Below are 17,815 nucleotides of genomic sequence, written 5' to 3' on the forward strand. Positions count from 1 at the left end.
AGAATATATATTGGGGAAAAGACAGTTTCTTTAGCAAGTGGTGCTGGGAAAGCTATATAGCTGCTTGTAAATCAATGAAGTTAGAACACATTCTCACATCATACACAAGAATAAACTCAAAATGGCTTAAAGACTTAAACATAAGACATGACACCATAAAACTCCTAGAATATAGGCAAAACATTCTCTGACATAAATCGTAGCGATGTTTTCTTAGGTCAGTCTCCCAAGGCAAAAGAAATAAAAGGGAAAATAAACAGGACCTAACCAAACTTAGAGGAGAAGGCAATGGCACCCCATTCCAGTACTCTTGCCTGGAAAATCCCATGGATGGAGGAGCCTGGTGGGCTGCTGTCTATGGGGTCGCACAGAGTCGGACACGACTGAAGCGACTTAGCAGCAGCAGCAGCAACCAAACTTAGAAGCTTTTGCACAGCAAAAGAAACCATAAACAAAAAAAGATAGCCTATGGACTGAGAGAAAATATTTGCAGGTGATGCAATTGACAAAAGATTAATTTCCAAAATACATAAACAGTTCACACAGCTCAGTGTCAGAACAACCTAGTCATAAAACGGGCAGAAGACCTAAAGAGACATTTCTCCAGAGAAGACATACAGATGGCTGACAGGCTCAATATCACTAATTATTAGAGAAATGCAAATCAAAAGCACTTCACACCGTGCACCTTAATGTTTCTAGCAGCAAAAGCCAAGATATGGAAGCAATCTAAGTGTCTATTGAGAGATAAATGGATAAAGAAGATGAGAGATACACACACACGATGGAATACTGCTCGGCCATAAAAAAGAATGAAATAACGTCATCTGGGGCAACGTGGATGGACCTAGAGATGATCTCACTGAGTAAAGTCAGAGACAGACATCACGGGATATCACTTATATGTAGAATCTAAAAAAATGATATAAATGAACTTACTTACAAAACAGAAAGAGACCCACAGACATAGAGAACAAACTTATGGTTACCAAAGGGCAAAGGGGCCGGGGAGGGATAAATAGGAGTTTGGGATTAACATACACACAGTACTATATATAAAACAGATAAACAACAAGGACTCCCTGCACGAAAGTGAAAGTGAAGTCACTCAGTCGTGTCTGACTCTTTGTGACCCCATGGACTATAGCCCACCAGGCTCCTCTGTCCATGGAAGTCTCCAGGCAAGAAGACTGGAGTGGGCTGCCATTTCCTTCTCCAGGGGATCTTCCTGAAACAGGGATCGAACCTGGGTCTCCTGCACTGCTAGCAGATTCTTAACCAGCTGAGCCATGAGGGAAGCTCCTAAATTTTGTCTTTTTTGGTTGCACCACGAGGCATGTGGAATCTTGGCTTCCTAACCAGGGACTGAACCCTCATCCCTTGCAGTGGAAACACGGAGTCTTAACCACTGCACCACTGCAGGGAAGTTCAGGAAGTCCATTCAGGGAAGTTGCTATAGAGCACAGAGAAATATACTCAATATCTTAAAAGAATCTGAGAAAGTGCATATGTACACACACACACACGCACATATAACTGAATTACTTTGCTGTACACCAGAAACTATCACAGAATAAATCAACTATACTTCAATTAAGAAAGGAATTATTTGTGGGATAGAAAAAAAGAATGAAGTACTGATACATGCTATGACACAAACGAACCTCAAGAACATGCTCAGTGAAGGAAGCCAGACGCAAAAGGCCACACAGTGTATGATTCTGTTTATAAGAAATGTCCAGAATAGATAAATCCATCGAGACAGAAAGCACACTCATGGCTGGCAGGGCTGGGAAATGAGGGTACGGCGTGTGACCACTAATGGAGGTGGGGTCTCCTTGGGGTGATGAAAATGTTTTGTACTAGACAGATGGGGTGGTTGCACAACCCTGTGAATGTATCACATTTCACTGAATTGTATATTTTTAAACAGCATGGGGAATAGATGGGGAAACAGTGGAAACAGTGGCAGACTTTATTTTGGGGGGCTCCAAAATCACTGTAGATGGCAACTGCAGCCATGAAATTAAAAGACGCTTACTCCTTGGAAGGAAAGTTATGACCAACCTAGATAGCATATTCAAAAGCAGAGACATTACTTTGCCAACAAAGGTCCGTCTAGTCAAGGCTATGGTTTTTCCTGTGGTCATGTATGGATGTGAGAGTTGGACTGTGAAGAAGGCTGAGCGCCGAAGAATTGATGCTTTTGAAGTGTGGTGTTGGAGAAGACTCTTGAGAGTCGCTTGGACTGCAAGGAGATCCAACCAGTCCATTCTGAAGGAGATTAGCCCTGGGATTTCTTTGGAAGGAATGATGCTAAAGCTGAAACTCCAGTACTTTGGCCGCCTCATGTGAAGAGTTGACTCATTGGAAAAGACTGATGCTGGGAGGGATTGGAGGCAGGAGGAGAAGGGGATGACAGAGGATGAGATGGCTGGATGGCATCACTGACTCGATGGATGTGAGTCTGAGTGAACTCTGGGAGTTGGTGACGGACAGGGAGGCCTGGCGTGCTGCGATTCACGGGGTCACAAAGAATCGGACACAACTGAGCGACTGAACTGAACTGAACTTTATGTTACGTGAATGTCACCTCATTTTTTTTTTCCCAAAAGAGTACACGTAAATGATTCCATTTACATAAAGTTCACAAAAGGAACTAGATGTGACTTCTACTATCAACCAGATTGAAGTAACAGGGACTGGATTTACCTCCCCATGTGGAGCAACTCGAAACTCAGATGAAACAGATTAAACGCAAGTTCCCAAGACATTAGACACCATCAGGTAATGCGAGATGAACAACCAAGAGACAGGAAATAGCAAGGTGAGCCTCAGCTCCCCGCCTGGAGGGAGTTCAGGCTGAGGGGCTGGGAGGGGAACAGAGTGGGGCAGGGCAGACTCTTGGAGTTATGGATCTGGGAGCCTGGGGACACCAAGGTGACTGGACATTGCAGGGCAGAGTACAAGAGGGGAAAAAGTTGCACCGAGAACTCTGGAAGTCTCCAGAGAGTTCCAAGAATCTCTGTAACACTGCTTTAGGCAAAGACTTCTTAGATGTTAACACCCAAAACACTAGACATAAAAGAAATGGATAAACGTGACTTTATCCAAATCAAGAATGTCTGCTCTTTAAAAGACACTGTTGGGACTTCCCTGGGGGTCCAGGGGTTAAGAATCTGCCTTCCAACTCAGGGGACATGGGTTTGATCCCTGGTTGAGAAACTGAGATACACATACTGTGGGGTAACTAAGCACACACACCACAACCAAGAGAAGCCCACGACTGCAACTACCGAGCCCATGCACTCTAGAGCCCGGGCGCCACACCTAGAGGAGCCTGCACGCCACAGGGAAGGCCCAGCATGGCCAGAAAAAGACACTGTAAGGGAATGGAAAGACCATGCCACACACTGGGAGGAAATACTTGCAAGTCACACAGCTAATAAAAGCCTTGTGTTCTGAATAGATCAAGAATGTTCAAAACTTGCTCTTAAGAAACCAACCCAATTTTTTTTTAAAAAAGGACAAAATATTTGAACATACACTTCACCAAAGACACATGGATGACAAATAAGCACATGAAAAGATGCTCAACATTAGCAGTATTAGGGAATAAAGCCATGAGATACTACTGCACACTATTAAAATGGCTAAAACTAAAAAGTCTAATCCTACCAAGTGTTGGCGAGGATGTGGAAGAATTAGACCTCTCATATACTGCTGGTGGGGATGCAAAATAGTACAACCACTTTGCAAAACAATTTAGCTATCTCTTAAAAAATTAAACATATGATCCAACCATCTCATCCCTCAATATTTACCCGAAACCTGAAAACATATGTTTATATGTAGATTTGTAATGGTAAGTCAATCCAGTATCTTGCCTGGAAAATCCCATGGATAGAGGAGCCTGGCAGGCTACACTCCATGGGGTTGCAAGAGCTGGACACAACTTAGCAACTAAACCACCACCCGGTACATAAATGTGCATAGCAGCCCTACGTGTAACAGCCCCCAAACCGGAAATAACGCAAACGTTCATCAACAGGTGAACACGTAGACAGACTGTGGTCCATCCCTACAATGGAACACTACTTGACCACAGGAAGAAATAAACTATTCGTACACCCTGCATGATGGATGAATCACAAAATAATTACACTGAATAGAGGAAGTGAGGCCAGAAAGCAGCACATGCTTTAAAGACAAAAGTATATGCTGCATGATTCCATTTACGCAACATTCCAGAAAATGCAAACTCATCTATTGTGACAGAAAGAGCATATCACAACAGGGGGGCAGGGGTGGAGCAGGAAGAAGGGATCAAGGAGCACTAAGAAACCTTTGGGGGTGATGGATATGTTGATTTAGTCGATGATGGTTTCATGGTGCATTGCTGCTGTTTCTCAGTCACAAAATCATGTCTAACTCTGCAACCCCGTGGACTGTAGCCTGCCAGGATCTTCTGTCCTTGGGATTTCCCAGGCAAGAATACTAGAGTGGGTCACCATTCCCTCCTCCAGGGCATCTTCCTGACCCAGGGAAGGAACCCTTGTCCCCTGCACTGGCAGGCAGATTCTTTACCACTGAGCCATCAGTGAAGCCCCTTCACGGTATTTACATATGTCAAAACTTGTCAAACAGTATGTGTCAACACTTTAAACACATACCATTTATTGTAGGGCAATTACACCTCAACAAGGCTGATTTTTAACGTTACTCAGTGCTATTAGGAGTCAGAACAGTGGTTGCTTACCTCTGGTTATGGGTGGGTAAACCAGAATAGAGAGGCAGAAGGGTGCCTTTGGGGAGCTTATGAGGGTCTGGGTGCTGGTTACAAGGATGTTTCACTGATGGAAACACACTTCCAAGGTGGGTGCTTTTCTAAGTATGTGATATATCAAATGGTTTTTCAAAAGAAGGCAGGCTAGCAGCTCCCTGCTGAGATCTGACCAGCAATTTGCTTCTGTAAGGGGGTAGGGGTGGGAGGGCAGGGTCAGAGTTCATGGACACCTGAGTCCCCCAGTCCCAAAGCCCAAGCTGGCACCTGACAGGGGGGAGGGTGAAATGAGGTGGGCACAGGTGCTTCCCTTACCTTCTGCTGCAAGTCTCTCATCTTTCTGGACCTTTCTCCTGTACAGGCGGGGTCGGCCGGCTGCAGTGTGGGCCCTGGCTCTGCCTCTGGGGGCTCCTTTGCCTGGGCTTGTCTCTCCTCTTCCTGCCCCCAGAATGACTTGGGGCCAAACAGCCTGCGGGCCATTTCTTCGGCATTTTCCAGCCGGAGCCCCAACTGGGAAGGAAAGTCAGGGGCTCAGGGAACAGTAACTTGGTTATAATAGTAACCAAGAGCTGTGGGGTTGGGAGCTTGAACAGGGGTCTCCAGGCTCCGTAGGGCCCATCCAGGCCCAAATGTCGAGAGATAAAATCTCAGCTCCACATCTGCTTGGCAAATGCCACACAGCAAGAATTCCGACCAATTCTTTGAGGCCTGGTTCAAATGTCACCACCTCTGGGATGCCTTCCCTGAATTCCCATATTACCGGCTCCATACATCTCCCCTCCCCACCCTCAACCAAATTTATTACCCCTTCCTCTGAGTGTCAAGCACAATACTCCAAGGTCACACTCAGACTAATTTGTGTGTCTCCCTGCCAGATTTTGAGCTCCATAAGAGCAGGGACCTGTGTCTCATTCACCAAGTGCACTCAATGCCTGGTGAGATGGTTAATTCTGTGTCTACATGACTGGGCTATAGGGTGCCCAGATATTTGGTCCAGTGTTATTACATATGTTTCTGTGAGAGCGTTTTTGGATGAGTTTAACATTTAGATCAGTGGACTGAGTCGAGCAGATTGCCCTCCATAATGTGGGTGAGCCTCATCTAATCAGTTCAAGGCCTGAATGAAACAAAGGGCTACCCTTCCTCCAAATAAGAGGGTGTTCCTCCTGCCTGACTGTCTTCAGACTGGGACACTGACTTTTCCTGCCTTCGGACGGGAAGTACACCATCAGTTCCCCTGGGTCTCCCAGCTCTGCTGACTGTAGATCTCTGGGACCTGTCAGCCTCTATAACCCTCTTGGTTCTACTTTTCTGGAGAACCCTAACAGATGACCTGACTGATTCTCAAAATCTGATGGATGAATTAATGAGTCCTTCCTTCATTTCATCTACCTATCCATCCACCCATGTATTCACTCATTCTTACATCCTTTCCTTCCGACCTCTCATCTAGCTGTCTATGACGGCATTTTTAGAGAAATTACCAGAAGTTCAGCCCTTGGCAGATCTAAGCTCAGGTGCCCAGCAGGCAAAGTTTGGATGGTAAGTCCCCAGTTCTCCATAAATTAGAAAGCGCTGGGATAGGGCACAGAGACCCTTCCTCAGACAAGCTCCAGGGACCTGGGGGAAGAGATGGAAGGGCCCCAAGGTGTTACATTACTTCAAAGCTTGCTGGGCACATGACCTCAGAGATCATCCCTTTTCCATTGCTTCCCCTTACAAATCATTTTCCACATTCAAATTGCGTGTCACTCCCCAACTTGAAACCCTTCCTCAACATGGTCCTGCTCCCTCCCCGAGCTCCCATCTTAACATTCTCCTCCTGTTCTCTAATCTATTTCTGTTCCTTAAACACACTAAGCCCTCTCTCATCTCAGGGACATTGCACACACTGCCCTCTCTCCCCTTGGAAGGTTCTTACCTCGGTTTTTCACATGACTGCTCCCGTCCATCCTTCAGATCTCTAAACTCACTACTTAAAGTTGCCGTTGTTTTATGAATGTGTCTACTCATTCCTTATGTGTCTACCTCTCTGGGCTGTGAGCACCAAGAAGGCAGGAATTACATCTCTTGATCATCATCATATTCTCTGAGCCCAGCACACAGCATAGTTCCTGGCACATGTTAGGTAGAAGATGGATACTGTGCAGTTGATGACAGGTTCATGGACAGATGGATAGAAGGGTGGATAGATCAGTGGAAGAACAGATGAAGAGAAGGGCGGGTGGGGAGACTGACAGACAGATGTATGGATGGGCGGAAGGGTAGATGAATAAATAGTGGATGAGAGAGTAGACGAAGAGATAGTAGGGGTATGTGAATGAATAGATGGATGAGGATAGAAGCATGGATGGAAAGATGGATGGATACAGATGTATAAACATATGGAAGAGCATGTGGACAGATGAGTAGGTATGTAGTATTAATAAACAGGCAGATAGATGGGTGGATGACTGAGAGAATAAATAGATGATCGGATCAGAGTGTAAATGGAGAGACGGGTGGGAAGGTACATAAATGGATCGGTGGATGAGAAGGATGAATGGATGACTGTATGGATGGGGTGATGGATAGGTGGATGGATAGCTAAGTGGGTGCATAGATAGATAGGTGGGTGGATGGGTGTATGACTGGTAAGATAAATGAGTAGGTGAGAGGGTAGATGGAGAGAGATGGGAGGTACATAGATGGATGAGAGAGAGGGAGAGCAGGAGGGATATGGGGGTCATAAAGGTATGGATTTATGTATGGGTCAGTAGGCTGGATAAATAGACGGGTGGATGGGCAGATAAATGGGTAGGTGGAGGTTGGGGGCTGGGAGTAGATCGATAGATAACAAGTGAGGGATGGAAAGATGGATGGATGGGATGATTTCTGGCCCCAAGCCCAGGAGACACCCTGAAGAGACTGAAACAAGGCCCCCTCTTACCTCCAGGAGGTTGAAGGCATGACCAAGAGCATGGATGGTCAGGTTGGCTGTGGCAGAACGGGGGAGGAAGGAGGCTGGAGAGAAGAGAAGGGTCCCCTCCAGGTTGGCTCCCAGGCTGCCTGATGCTGGAAGAGAGAGAAAGGATCAGTGCCCGCCACGCCACTCACAGGGCAGGAGCTGACAGCCGAGGGGCTGGAGACAGGGCTAGACACACGGTGCATCCTCTCAGCCAGGACAGGAAGCTCAGAAGTAAGCCTTACCAAGGGCAGAGGGAAGGTCACGAATGTACCCACATCTACTGATAGGTGGGGGGCAGCCAGAGCACCCCACCCTGCCCCCCAGCTTTCCAAGTAGCTGAGGGGGGTTGGATACTTAACCTAGAATGGGGTCTCTTTTTGGTTCTGTTTAATTACAAGGAAGCAGTTGTCTCTGGTTGATGCTAATCTCCCTTTTAACCCAGGGAAAAGCAGTTCTCACCGCCCTCAGCAGGCAAGAACCCGTGAGAATTCAACAACAGTGTTTCATGGTCACCGCATCTCTTTTTAGGACAACCCTATTTTTAGAATTAAACTAATCTTCTGCTAAGAGTAGCAATAAGAGGTTTTCTTTTAGCATAACAGTAAGTTTAAAAGAACCAGTTTCGAGAAAAGACGGAAGTACTATTTTATTGAATGCTATGATGTGGCTCATATTTAACTATTTTTTACCTCTTCTGACAAAAGTGCCAGGTTGCTATGAGGATACAGGAAAAAAAAAAAAATCAAGCAGATAGCATGTGACTATCTGGACATTTAGCAACAGACATGGCCTCAGGCTTATCCACATGTCCTCCGGAGTCAGAACTCCCGGGTCCCCAAGCCTCTGTGGTCCCCGAGGAGGACAGCGCTGGCCAGAGATGCCCATACCTGAGCGGAAGGTGACGTCAGAGTAGGACGAGTGTTTCCACACCTCTGGATGGAACTCCCGGCTAAGAATGTCTTGAGGGACAGCTTCCCGGAGGCTCTGTTTCAAGGGGTCGTCCGTCTCCAAGAGCTGCAGGAGGTGACTCCACACAAAGGAGCCCACTGGAGTCCAGTCGCAGCCAGTGGGGAGAGGAGGGGAGGGCGATGACGGAGGACCCACAGCTGACACAGTACAGACAAAAGACCCCCAGCCCCCCGCTCCAGGTCCTGCTGTTTCTACCCACCAGGGGCTTCTCAGGAGCCTAGCTACTGAGAACCACGTCCTTTTTGTAGATAAACAGCGAACAGAAGCGCCTTAATGGAACTTGGAAATCTAGGCTGCGCAGGGCATTCTGATGCACTTTCCTGAAGGAAAAGGGAGCCCACTGGAGCCCAGTGGGGACTGGAGTGGTTTGAGAGAGTGGGGAAAGCCCTGGTTTGAAAGTCAGACCTGAGCCTGCATCCCGGTTCCACCACTCATGAGCTGTGTGACCTAGGGCTGGTCACTCCACTTCGCTGAGCCTTAGTTGCCTCATCGGTAAAATGAACTATAATGACCTATTTCCCAGGGCAGTTTGCACAGATCAGTCAAGGGCAGAGTCTGGACCTAAAGGACTGAGTATCTTTTAGGATTGGGAAAGGGTAAACGTGCAATCCGTGATGGGGACCCTCTGAGGCTCTCTGGAGAGTTAAAAATGAAATGAGTGCACCCAGTGGAAGCAGTCCAACAGAGGATATTATTCTAATTGGGAACACCAACCCCCTTGCTCATCCCAGGCTCTCAGAATGCCCAGCAGGGGGCTTCTAGAACAATCCACCATGAAACAGAGGTGAGAATGTTTTTGTTCCCATCAGGCAACACACAAGCCTGATACCCCAGGGTCTCTATTAAGGCTGCCCCTTGGCTGACCCCCTCTGAGGGGCTTGGCCCAGTGGTCTATTGGTGTAGAACAGCCCCACATCCCATCCCACCCTAGAAACTGCCAAGAACAAACTGCGGCTTTGAGTAGCACCATTTCTTTCCCTTTGGGGGCTGGGGAGGCGTCATTTCTTTAGAAAGTAGTTTAGCAGCATCACATCAGACTTTTAAACGTGTGTGCACACCTTTACGTTGGCTGAGTGTGTGCGTGCTAAGTCATTTCCATCATGTCCAACTCTTTAAGACCCTAGGAACTGTAGCTTGACAGGCTCCTCTGTCCATGTGGATTCTCCAAGCAAGAATATTGGAGTGGGTTGCATTTCCTCCTCCACAGGATCTTCCCAACCCAGGGATCAAACCCACATCTCTTGACGTCTCCTGCATTGGCAGCTGGGCTCTTTACCAGTAGCGCCACCTGGGAAGCCTTTTATGTTGGCTACCTCTGGGAAATTATCCTCCGGCTAGATTAGCAAAAGGGTCTGAAGGGGGATGGACAGAGAGATTCATTTTGGTTGCTGTTTCTCATGGCAAAAGACCAGAAAAAAAAATCTAGATGCCCATCACTGGGGACTGGTAAAGCGGACTATGGTTTAAGCTCCTAGTGGAGCATCCCGCAGCTGCAGCTAAGAGCCCAAGTGCCCTGATGTGGAAAGAGCCCCTGGACACACTGAAGGCAGAGACAAGGGGCACAAGTGTGTACATCGTGATCCGGAGTTGCTGCTGTTGTTACGGTCGTAACACATCCATGTTCATACATGCACTACATGTTCTGATGGGACACACAAGAGAATGGTCAAAGTCAGTGCCTTCAGGAAATAGGACTTAGGCAAGGAAGGCGGCCTTTAACTTTCCATTTGTATCTTGCCGTCTGCTTTGAAATTTTGGCTGCATAATCATAGCAGAGAATGAGATAGCTGCATGGCATAATTGACTTGATGGACATGAGTTTTGAGCAAACTCCGGGAGACGGTGAAGGACAGGGAAGCCTGGCACGCTGCCATCCATGGGGTCGCAAAGAGTGGGACACAACTGAATGACTGAACAACAACAATAACAGCAGTAGTGATAATAACATCGACAGTTAACAGCTATGCATACAGCACTTACAATGTTCTAAATGCCTTCTTGTATCCATTCACTTTATGCTTCCTTTATGAGGAAGGTATTGTTATTACGCCCATTTCATGGATGGAGAGACAGAGGCTCACAAAGGTTTGGTCATTTGCCCAAAGGCACACAGGTAGGAAGTGGCTGAGCTGGGACCTGAACCCAGTCAGGCAGTCCCCAGACTCTCAACTCACTGTGAATTATGTCAAATCACTGTGCACTAAAAAAAACTTCAAAAATTAGCTGAGCCTATTTTATGAAGTTCTACCTGTTTAAAAGGAACTCTCTGACCCCACAAGGGGTCTGAGATTCGCAGACACTGTCCCTGATCTGCCTCGAGTCTCTCCTCCTCTCTTCTCTCCTTTAGGTGGTGTGCCACGACCTGGCCAAAGCTAGAAAGGAGCTCAGCAACTGTCACCCCATTGTACAGATGAGGAAACTGAGGATCAGAGAGAAGCAACTTCTGGGTTGTTCAATTGCCACCGGGGTAAGGAGAGCATGTGAGGCTATTTGTCCTGATAGCATGGCAAAAGAAGGGGAACAGAAAGGGATGGGAAGACACCTGAGGGATGGAGGCAGAGTGCTCTGGAAACCCCGCCCCCATCAGGTGGCACCCAGGCCAGCCCCTGCCCCCCACCTGCAGCTGCTCACCCTGGGTGGACTGCTCTCTGGCCTGGGTACGCCGCACCTGGGCAAACACCTCCTCTCCCGGGCACCTCATCAGGGCCAGGTAGGCATTGATGCGGATCTCAGAATCCTCCTCAGCGTTTTGGTACAGGCTGGAGAGCACGGATCGCTGCCTCGGGCAAAGGGAAAGCCATCACCCAGAGCCCACCCACCCCCACCCGAGAGTGCCATGTCCCCTTGTCTGCCCTGGCTCCAGCAGGGTCCCGCTGCCTCAACCTGGCTCTCCCAAAGTCTCTGCTGCTCCCAGATACTCTCACCTGTGGCCCGACTGTGGGATGTGGGAGTTTGCCCAGTCACTGCTAATACCTAACTTCCCAGAGCCCCAGCCCAGAGCCTTAACAACTTCTACAGGTAACAATGGTAAGGGCTTCCCAGGCGATGCCAGTGGTAAAGACTCAAACCGCCAGTGCAGGAGATGACACGTAGGTTCGATCCCTGGGTCAGGAAGATCCCCTGGACAAGGAAATGGCAACCCACTCTAGTATTCTTGTCTGGGAAATCCCATGGACAGAGGAGCCTGGTGGGCTACAGTCCATGGGGTCAGAGAGTCAGACATGACTTAGCAACTGAGCACCATGCAAACAATGGGTAAACAGGCAGGTGTGGCTACATTCCAAAAAAACATCATCTGTGAAACATCTATGAAAACACCATAGCAGCAGACTCACAGGAGGTATTCCCTCTACAGATACTCCCCTTGCCCCCCTTCCTAAGCAAGCCACTTCCCGTACCTCGAGATTCCCTCCCTCAGCACCTGCTGGTTCCCTTCACAGCACAGCCATCCGCCCATCCACTCATGCAGCAATACTAACAGAGCACCTATCACGTGCCCAGCCAGGTGCAAGGGAACAGCTGTGAGCAAGACAAACCCCGCTCTGTCCATCTGAAGCTTACATTCTGGTGCAGAGAGACAGATAGTAAAGCAGGAGAACATACAGTATGTTGCTGCATGCTAAGGCACTTCAGTAGTGTCTGACTCTTTGCAATCCCATGGACTGCATCCCTCTCCAGGCTCCTCTGTCCATGGGATTCTCCAGGCAAGAATACTAGAGCAGGTTGCCATGCCCACTTCCAGGAGATCTTCCTGACTCAGAGATTGAACCCATGTGTCTTGCATCTCCTACACTGGCAGACGGGTTCTTTACCACTAGTACCACCTGGTAAGCCCATAACTGCTAAAAAGGGAAAAATAAAATAGGGAAGCCGGATGCCTAGGGGAGCTTGAAAAGGTCAGTTGCAGGTGAAAGGAAGCCAAGGAAGATCCCCCACAGTAAAGTGGTTTCTAAGTAAAAACCTTCTGTAGATAAAGGAGTAAAGCCTAGGGAAATACAGAGGAAAGGCATTCCAGGAAAGGAGAAGAGCGTGTGTAAATGGCCTGAGGCAGAAGTGAGCCCAGGAGGCTTGATGATCAACAGGGAGACCAGCATGGCTGGGCAGGAGTAGCGGGGGTGAGGGAAGCAGGAAATGAAGCCAAGAGGTGCTCGTGGGTCAGTGGTTAAATCACAGCAAGGACCCTGACTCTAAATGAGACAAGAGCCACTAGTCCAAGGGTCAGCAAACTTCTTGTAAAAGGAAAGATGGTCAATTTTTTTTTGCCTTTGCAGACCATACAGTTGCTCTTGCAACTACTCAATTCCACAATCATAGCAAGGAAGCAGCCCAGACCACACGTCAATGAACAGGCAGAGCTGTGTTCCAACAACACTTTACCCACAAGAACAGGCAACAAGCTGGATGTCGACCAAGGACCTTGCTGACTCCTGAACCAGCGGGTTTGCAGCACAGATCGTTTATGTGTGGCGTGTTTGTAATCACTCGCTTACTTGGGTATTCAATGAATACATGCCCCCCCACCCCAGATACAGGCTCTATGAAAGCAGACCTGGGCCCCTGGTTCACGCCAGTGCCCGGCACATAGTAGGTGCTCAGTAAATGCGATGAATGAATGAGCAAGCGAAGATGTGCATTAACAGTAGTTCAAGACCCACTCCTGCCCAATGCCAAGCCCAGTGAAATAACTCCCAGGCGCTCACGTCCGCAGAGCAGGGAACCCTCCGGAAGGCCTGGATGGCCCCCAGCCGGATCTCAGGGGGGCAGCTCCCCAGGGAGGCACAAGTGCTCAGCTTGAGGGTGAGAGCCGTGGCCGCCCGGCCAGCATTGCCAATGGCCTTCAGCACGAACAGGAGCTGAAACAAGATGATGGTGGGGCCTTGAGGCCGGTGGTGGCGCCCAGCCCACCCGCCCAGTCTACAGCTCGCCTGCTTGGCAGGTACCCCCTCAAGGGCCCATGCCCAGGTGTGGGCTGTCCTCACCTGATCAGCGTCTGAGGGCTCCCGGAAGGTGCAGTTGGCACCCACGGCATCTCCCAGGATCCTCATGAGGGAGCCGACACCAGACAGCTGCTCACAGGGCCCGTCCAGAGACACACACAGGTTGTGCACCAGAGCTGAGATGCCCAGGAAGGCGCTGGAGCTGGCCCCTGGGGCCTGCAGCAGAGGCTGGGGACAGAAACCGGCCCCCACCCCAGCCAAGAAGCCTGGTAAGGGATCTTTCACAAGCCTCCCCACGGGATGTTTCCTAAAAATACAGATGCACCCCCGCCCGGACTCCTGAGGGTGTAAATAAATTGCCCGTGGGGGACCTGCAGGGAGCATTTCTTAAAATACCCCAGGGGGCTTCCCTGGTGGCTCAGGGGTAAAGAATTTGCCTGCCGATGCAAGGAGACCCAGGTTCGATCCCTGGTCCAGGAAGATTCCACATGCCACGGGACAACTAAGCCCAAGCACCACAAAGACTGAGCCTGTGCTCTAGAGCCTGGGAACTGTGACTCCTGAAGCCTGTGCACCCTAGAGCCCGTGCTCCACAACAAGAGCAGCCACGGCAATGAGACCACGCGCCACAACTAGAGTAGCCAGGCTCGCTGCACCTAGAGAAAAGCCCACGCGGCAGTGAAGACCCAGCACAGCCAAAATTAAATCAACCAATAAAATTATTTTTTTTTTAATGTCCCAGAAGACCTTTTCTTGCATCCAGGTTGGACAATAGTATTTCAGGCTGACAGGGGACACTTGGCCAGGCTGGAGACAGAATAAGCTGTCACAACTGGGGGTCAGTGCGTTCTTGTGATGGGATGAGAGAACAAATACAGCCCTGAGAGGCACAAGCTCTGGGCTAGCAGGATGAGAAACGGCAGGAGACAGGCGAGCGAAGAGCCTGGACTCCAAACAGCCCAGGGACCCACCTGCTCTGCTCCCTGTGTGTCCCTGGCAAGTGGCCACAGCCACGACACCAGTGTGTACGAAACACTTAGTCCACATCAGAACGCCTATCAGTCCACACCATCCCAAGGCAAAGAAAGCACCTTGCCCGAGGTCGTGCTGGTAAGGGACTAGGCTGGTTCTAACGCGGGGTTGGGGTGGTATCGCGCACCAGGGTCTGCGCCCTAAGTCCCCCACCCCCCACACTTCTGCACTTCTGCTGAGCAAACAGAGGAGAGAGAGAAAGGAAAGAGGGGACACCCAACCCCGCCCAGCACTGGCTGAGTCCCCGCGGGCCCTGCAGGGCACTGCTGTCTGTGTGGCCACCGTGTCACCTGTTAGGCTGTGAGCAATGCCCCCTGGGTCCAGTCCTGGCCTGGCTGTGACTCAGTGCCTGGTTCCCTGTTGAACGGAGCCAACCACACAGCCTGCATGGACTGGCCCTACTGTAAACGCAGGCATCCGGGGCGGGGGCGGGGGGGGGGGGGGGGGGGGGTACAGGGATGAGTGCTCCCCACGCTCCACGTGGACAGTTAGTCAAGAGTCCGACCAGCATGAGGGACTGAGAGATCCTACTGGAGACCCCTCCCCCGCATCAGCCAGCCCGGTCTCCCATACACTCCCCACTGGTGGCCTCTGAATCCTGGCCCCCTGTCAATCTGGGAGGGCAGAGTGAGGAGTGACAAGTGAGCCCGCCCCCTGGTGGGTGAAGACACGCCCCCCGACTAAGGACACGCTCCCAGGTGAATGAGGACATGCCCCACGGTCCAAGAAAAAGGCACAGCAGCTGCATCACCTGGGCCAGCTGCCCAGCCTCCTAGGGCCTCAGTTTCCTCATCTGTAAAATGGGAGGGATAAGAGCACCTACATCACAGAGGCATCATGGGAGTTAAATAGGACCTCCTTGGGTTGTTAAAAATCCCTAGCCTAGTGTCACACGCTTTCTTAATCCTGAGACTCATTAAATACGCTTGATTACAAGAACAGCAGCAGCTCTAAACTGCTGGGTCTCCCCACGAGGCATCCAGAGAAGTGCTTTACATTCAGCATCTCATTTCTCACCACGAGCCCAAGAGGCAAATACTGTTCGATCTCCATCTTACAGACCAGAAAAACGGGCTCAGATAGGTCAGGATCATGCAGCTGGCTGGGACACTGCTGAGACTCAAACCCCGTTTCTCTGATCTGCCTCCACTGGCCCCACCAGGCAGAGGCACAAACTCTGGAGGACAGCAGGTCCCCCGTCTCTCCCTGCTGCGTCCAATCAGCAGCGGAGCAGGGGCGGGGCCACATGGGTGGGGGCAGGGCACAGGGCTCACCAGCAGCACGCGGACCATAGCATCTGTGGGCTGCGGGACGAAGGCCAGCGACCAGAGCCACGCCTCTGTCTCGTCTGCCTCCACCTCCCCGGACATGATGAGCTCTGCCATGAGGCCCACGCAGGCCTCGGTGCCACAGGAGGGCAGGGCATCCACCAGCGGCTGCCTGACATGGAGAGAGGCCCAGGGAACGTCACGATGGCGGCCTACACGCCCAAGTGTCCTCCAGGATGCCTCCCTCATGTAGCCTCCGGTCATCTGGGAGCAATCAGAGGCTCAGAGAGGTAAGGCAGGGACGTGTCCATGCTCACACACCCAGAAAGGGGCTGAGCCAGACCCAGGCAGCCTGGTGGGGATTCTGTGCTCTTAGGGCCCTGGAGACACCAGCAGCCCTGTCTGAAAGTTAGTCGGTCAGTTGTATCTGACTCTATACAACCCCACAGACGGTAGCCCACCAGGCTCCTCTGTCCATGGCATTCTCCAGGCAAGAACACTGGAGTGGGTTGCCAATCACCTTCTCCAAGGGATCTTCACAACCCAAGGATTGAACCCGAATCTCCTGCATTGCAGGTAGATTCTTTACCCTCTGACCTGCCAAGGAAACCCAGTCTAAACCCTGGCAATTCAGCCCACTCTGGAGACACAGCAGTTTGGGGCGATGTGAGTCCCTGCCCACTGCTCTCCCCAAACCAACCACACTCACCTCATAGGATAAGAATCCCTTGCGTAGAACAGGAGTCAACAACTGGCAGGTGGCCCCGCATTAAACAGAAGCCCCTCAGTAAACCTCTAATGCTCTCAGCCCAACATTACAATCTTTCCTTTTTCTTTTTTTGAAATTACAGAAAGGTTGGTATGTTCAGGAAAGGTTTTGAACCTTTGCACAGTGATGAGTCTAAATGGGGAGATGATGGCTGAATGGGTGCCTCAATTACAGTAGAAATGGGAGGCTCCCAGGGATGGGTCACACAGGCAGCAGGGTACACAGGGTGGAGCAGAGTGGGCCCCCCACCTTATCAACCCTGATGAGTGACATCCACAGCCTCAGAGGGCCAGGCATCCCACCCACCCTTGACTCGCACACACCATCTGCCTATAAACAGTCTCTGGCCTCAATTTATTTATTTATAAAATGGGAATGCTCATGACTGGGCCACCTCCAAGATGATCATGAGGCCTCAAGAACACAAGTCTCTTCCTCTGGAGATATCCCACCTGCCCTTCCCATCTCTCGCCCTTGTATTTCCTCCCTTTCCCTTATAGATTTGGGCCCAGGAAAACCAGGCTCTGGGCAGAAATGGAGGAGGAGGTGAGGGCAAGAGAAATCTCTCAAGAGTATCAGTCGTCTTGGAAACTTCTAGATTTGGAGATGATTTCCCCACCTCCCTGACTCCTAACATCTAGGTAGACAAGCGAGACACAGGGACTTGTGGGAATATCCCAAGTGACAAGTAGGGTGAGTCACCAGGGGAATAGGGAACTCCACATGGAGACTCAGAGGCCCCTCCCTACAGCAAAGACAGCTAAGATGTGCCCAAGTATCACTTATATTTAAGACCCTAAGAATTTGATGGATAAGCACAGACCACCTGGGTTCAAATCTAAACTCTGCTGTGTGACTTTGGGCAAGTTTCCTAACTGCTCTGTGCCTTGGTTTCCTTTCACAACTGTTGCATAGGAATAAAACCACCTACCTCATGGGGTCATTGTCAGGATTAAATGCGTGAACACAGATAAAAGGCTTGGAAGGTATCTGTGCGTTATTAGCTATTAAGTTTGTAGTCCTTCAAATAGACATGTGATAATGTTGATTCATGGGCTTCCCTGGTGGCTCAGACTGTCTGAAGAATCTGCCTGCAGTGCAGGAGACCTG

The 17,815-nt window shown here is 50.0% G+C and overlaps 1 protein-coding gene across 1 annotated transcript in view; it reads right to left on the reverse strand.

Moving 5' to 3' along the window:
• The window catches only part of LOC133237990 (uncharacterized), a 171,290-nt gene that overhangs the window by 131,198 nt on the left and 22,277 nt on the right, over window positions 1-17,815 (reverse strand). The window contains exons 10-16 of the mRNA XM_061400517.1: window positions 15,943-16,108; window positions 13,679-13,864; window positions 13,400-13,552; window positions 11,331-11,475; window positions 8,618-8,776; window positions 7,713-7,837; window positions 5,099-5,293 (exon numbers count right to left, since the gene is read on the reverse strand). Of these exons, the coding sequence (XP_061256501.1) occupies window positions 5,099-5,293; window positions 7,713-7,837; window positions 8,618-8,776; window positions 11,331-11,475; window positions 13,400-13,552; window positions 13,679-13,864; window positions 15,943-16,108 (1,129 nt within the window). The remainder of the gene's footprint in view (window positions 1-5,098; window positions 5,294-7,712; window positions 7,838-8,617; window positions 8,777-11,330; window positions 11,476-13,399; window positions 13,553-13,678; window positions 13,865-15,942; window positions 16,109-17,815) is intronic.

This window comes from Bos javanicus, chromosome 25, assembly GCF_032452875.1.
Source record: "Bos javanicus breed banteng chromosome 25, ARS-OSU_banteng_1.0, whole genome shotgun sequence".
Classification (NCBI taxonomy): Eukaryota; Metazoa; Chordata; class Mammalia; order Artiodactyla; family Bovidae; genus Bos; species Bos javanicus.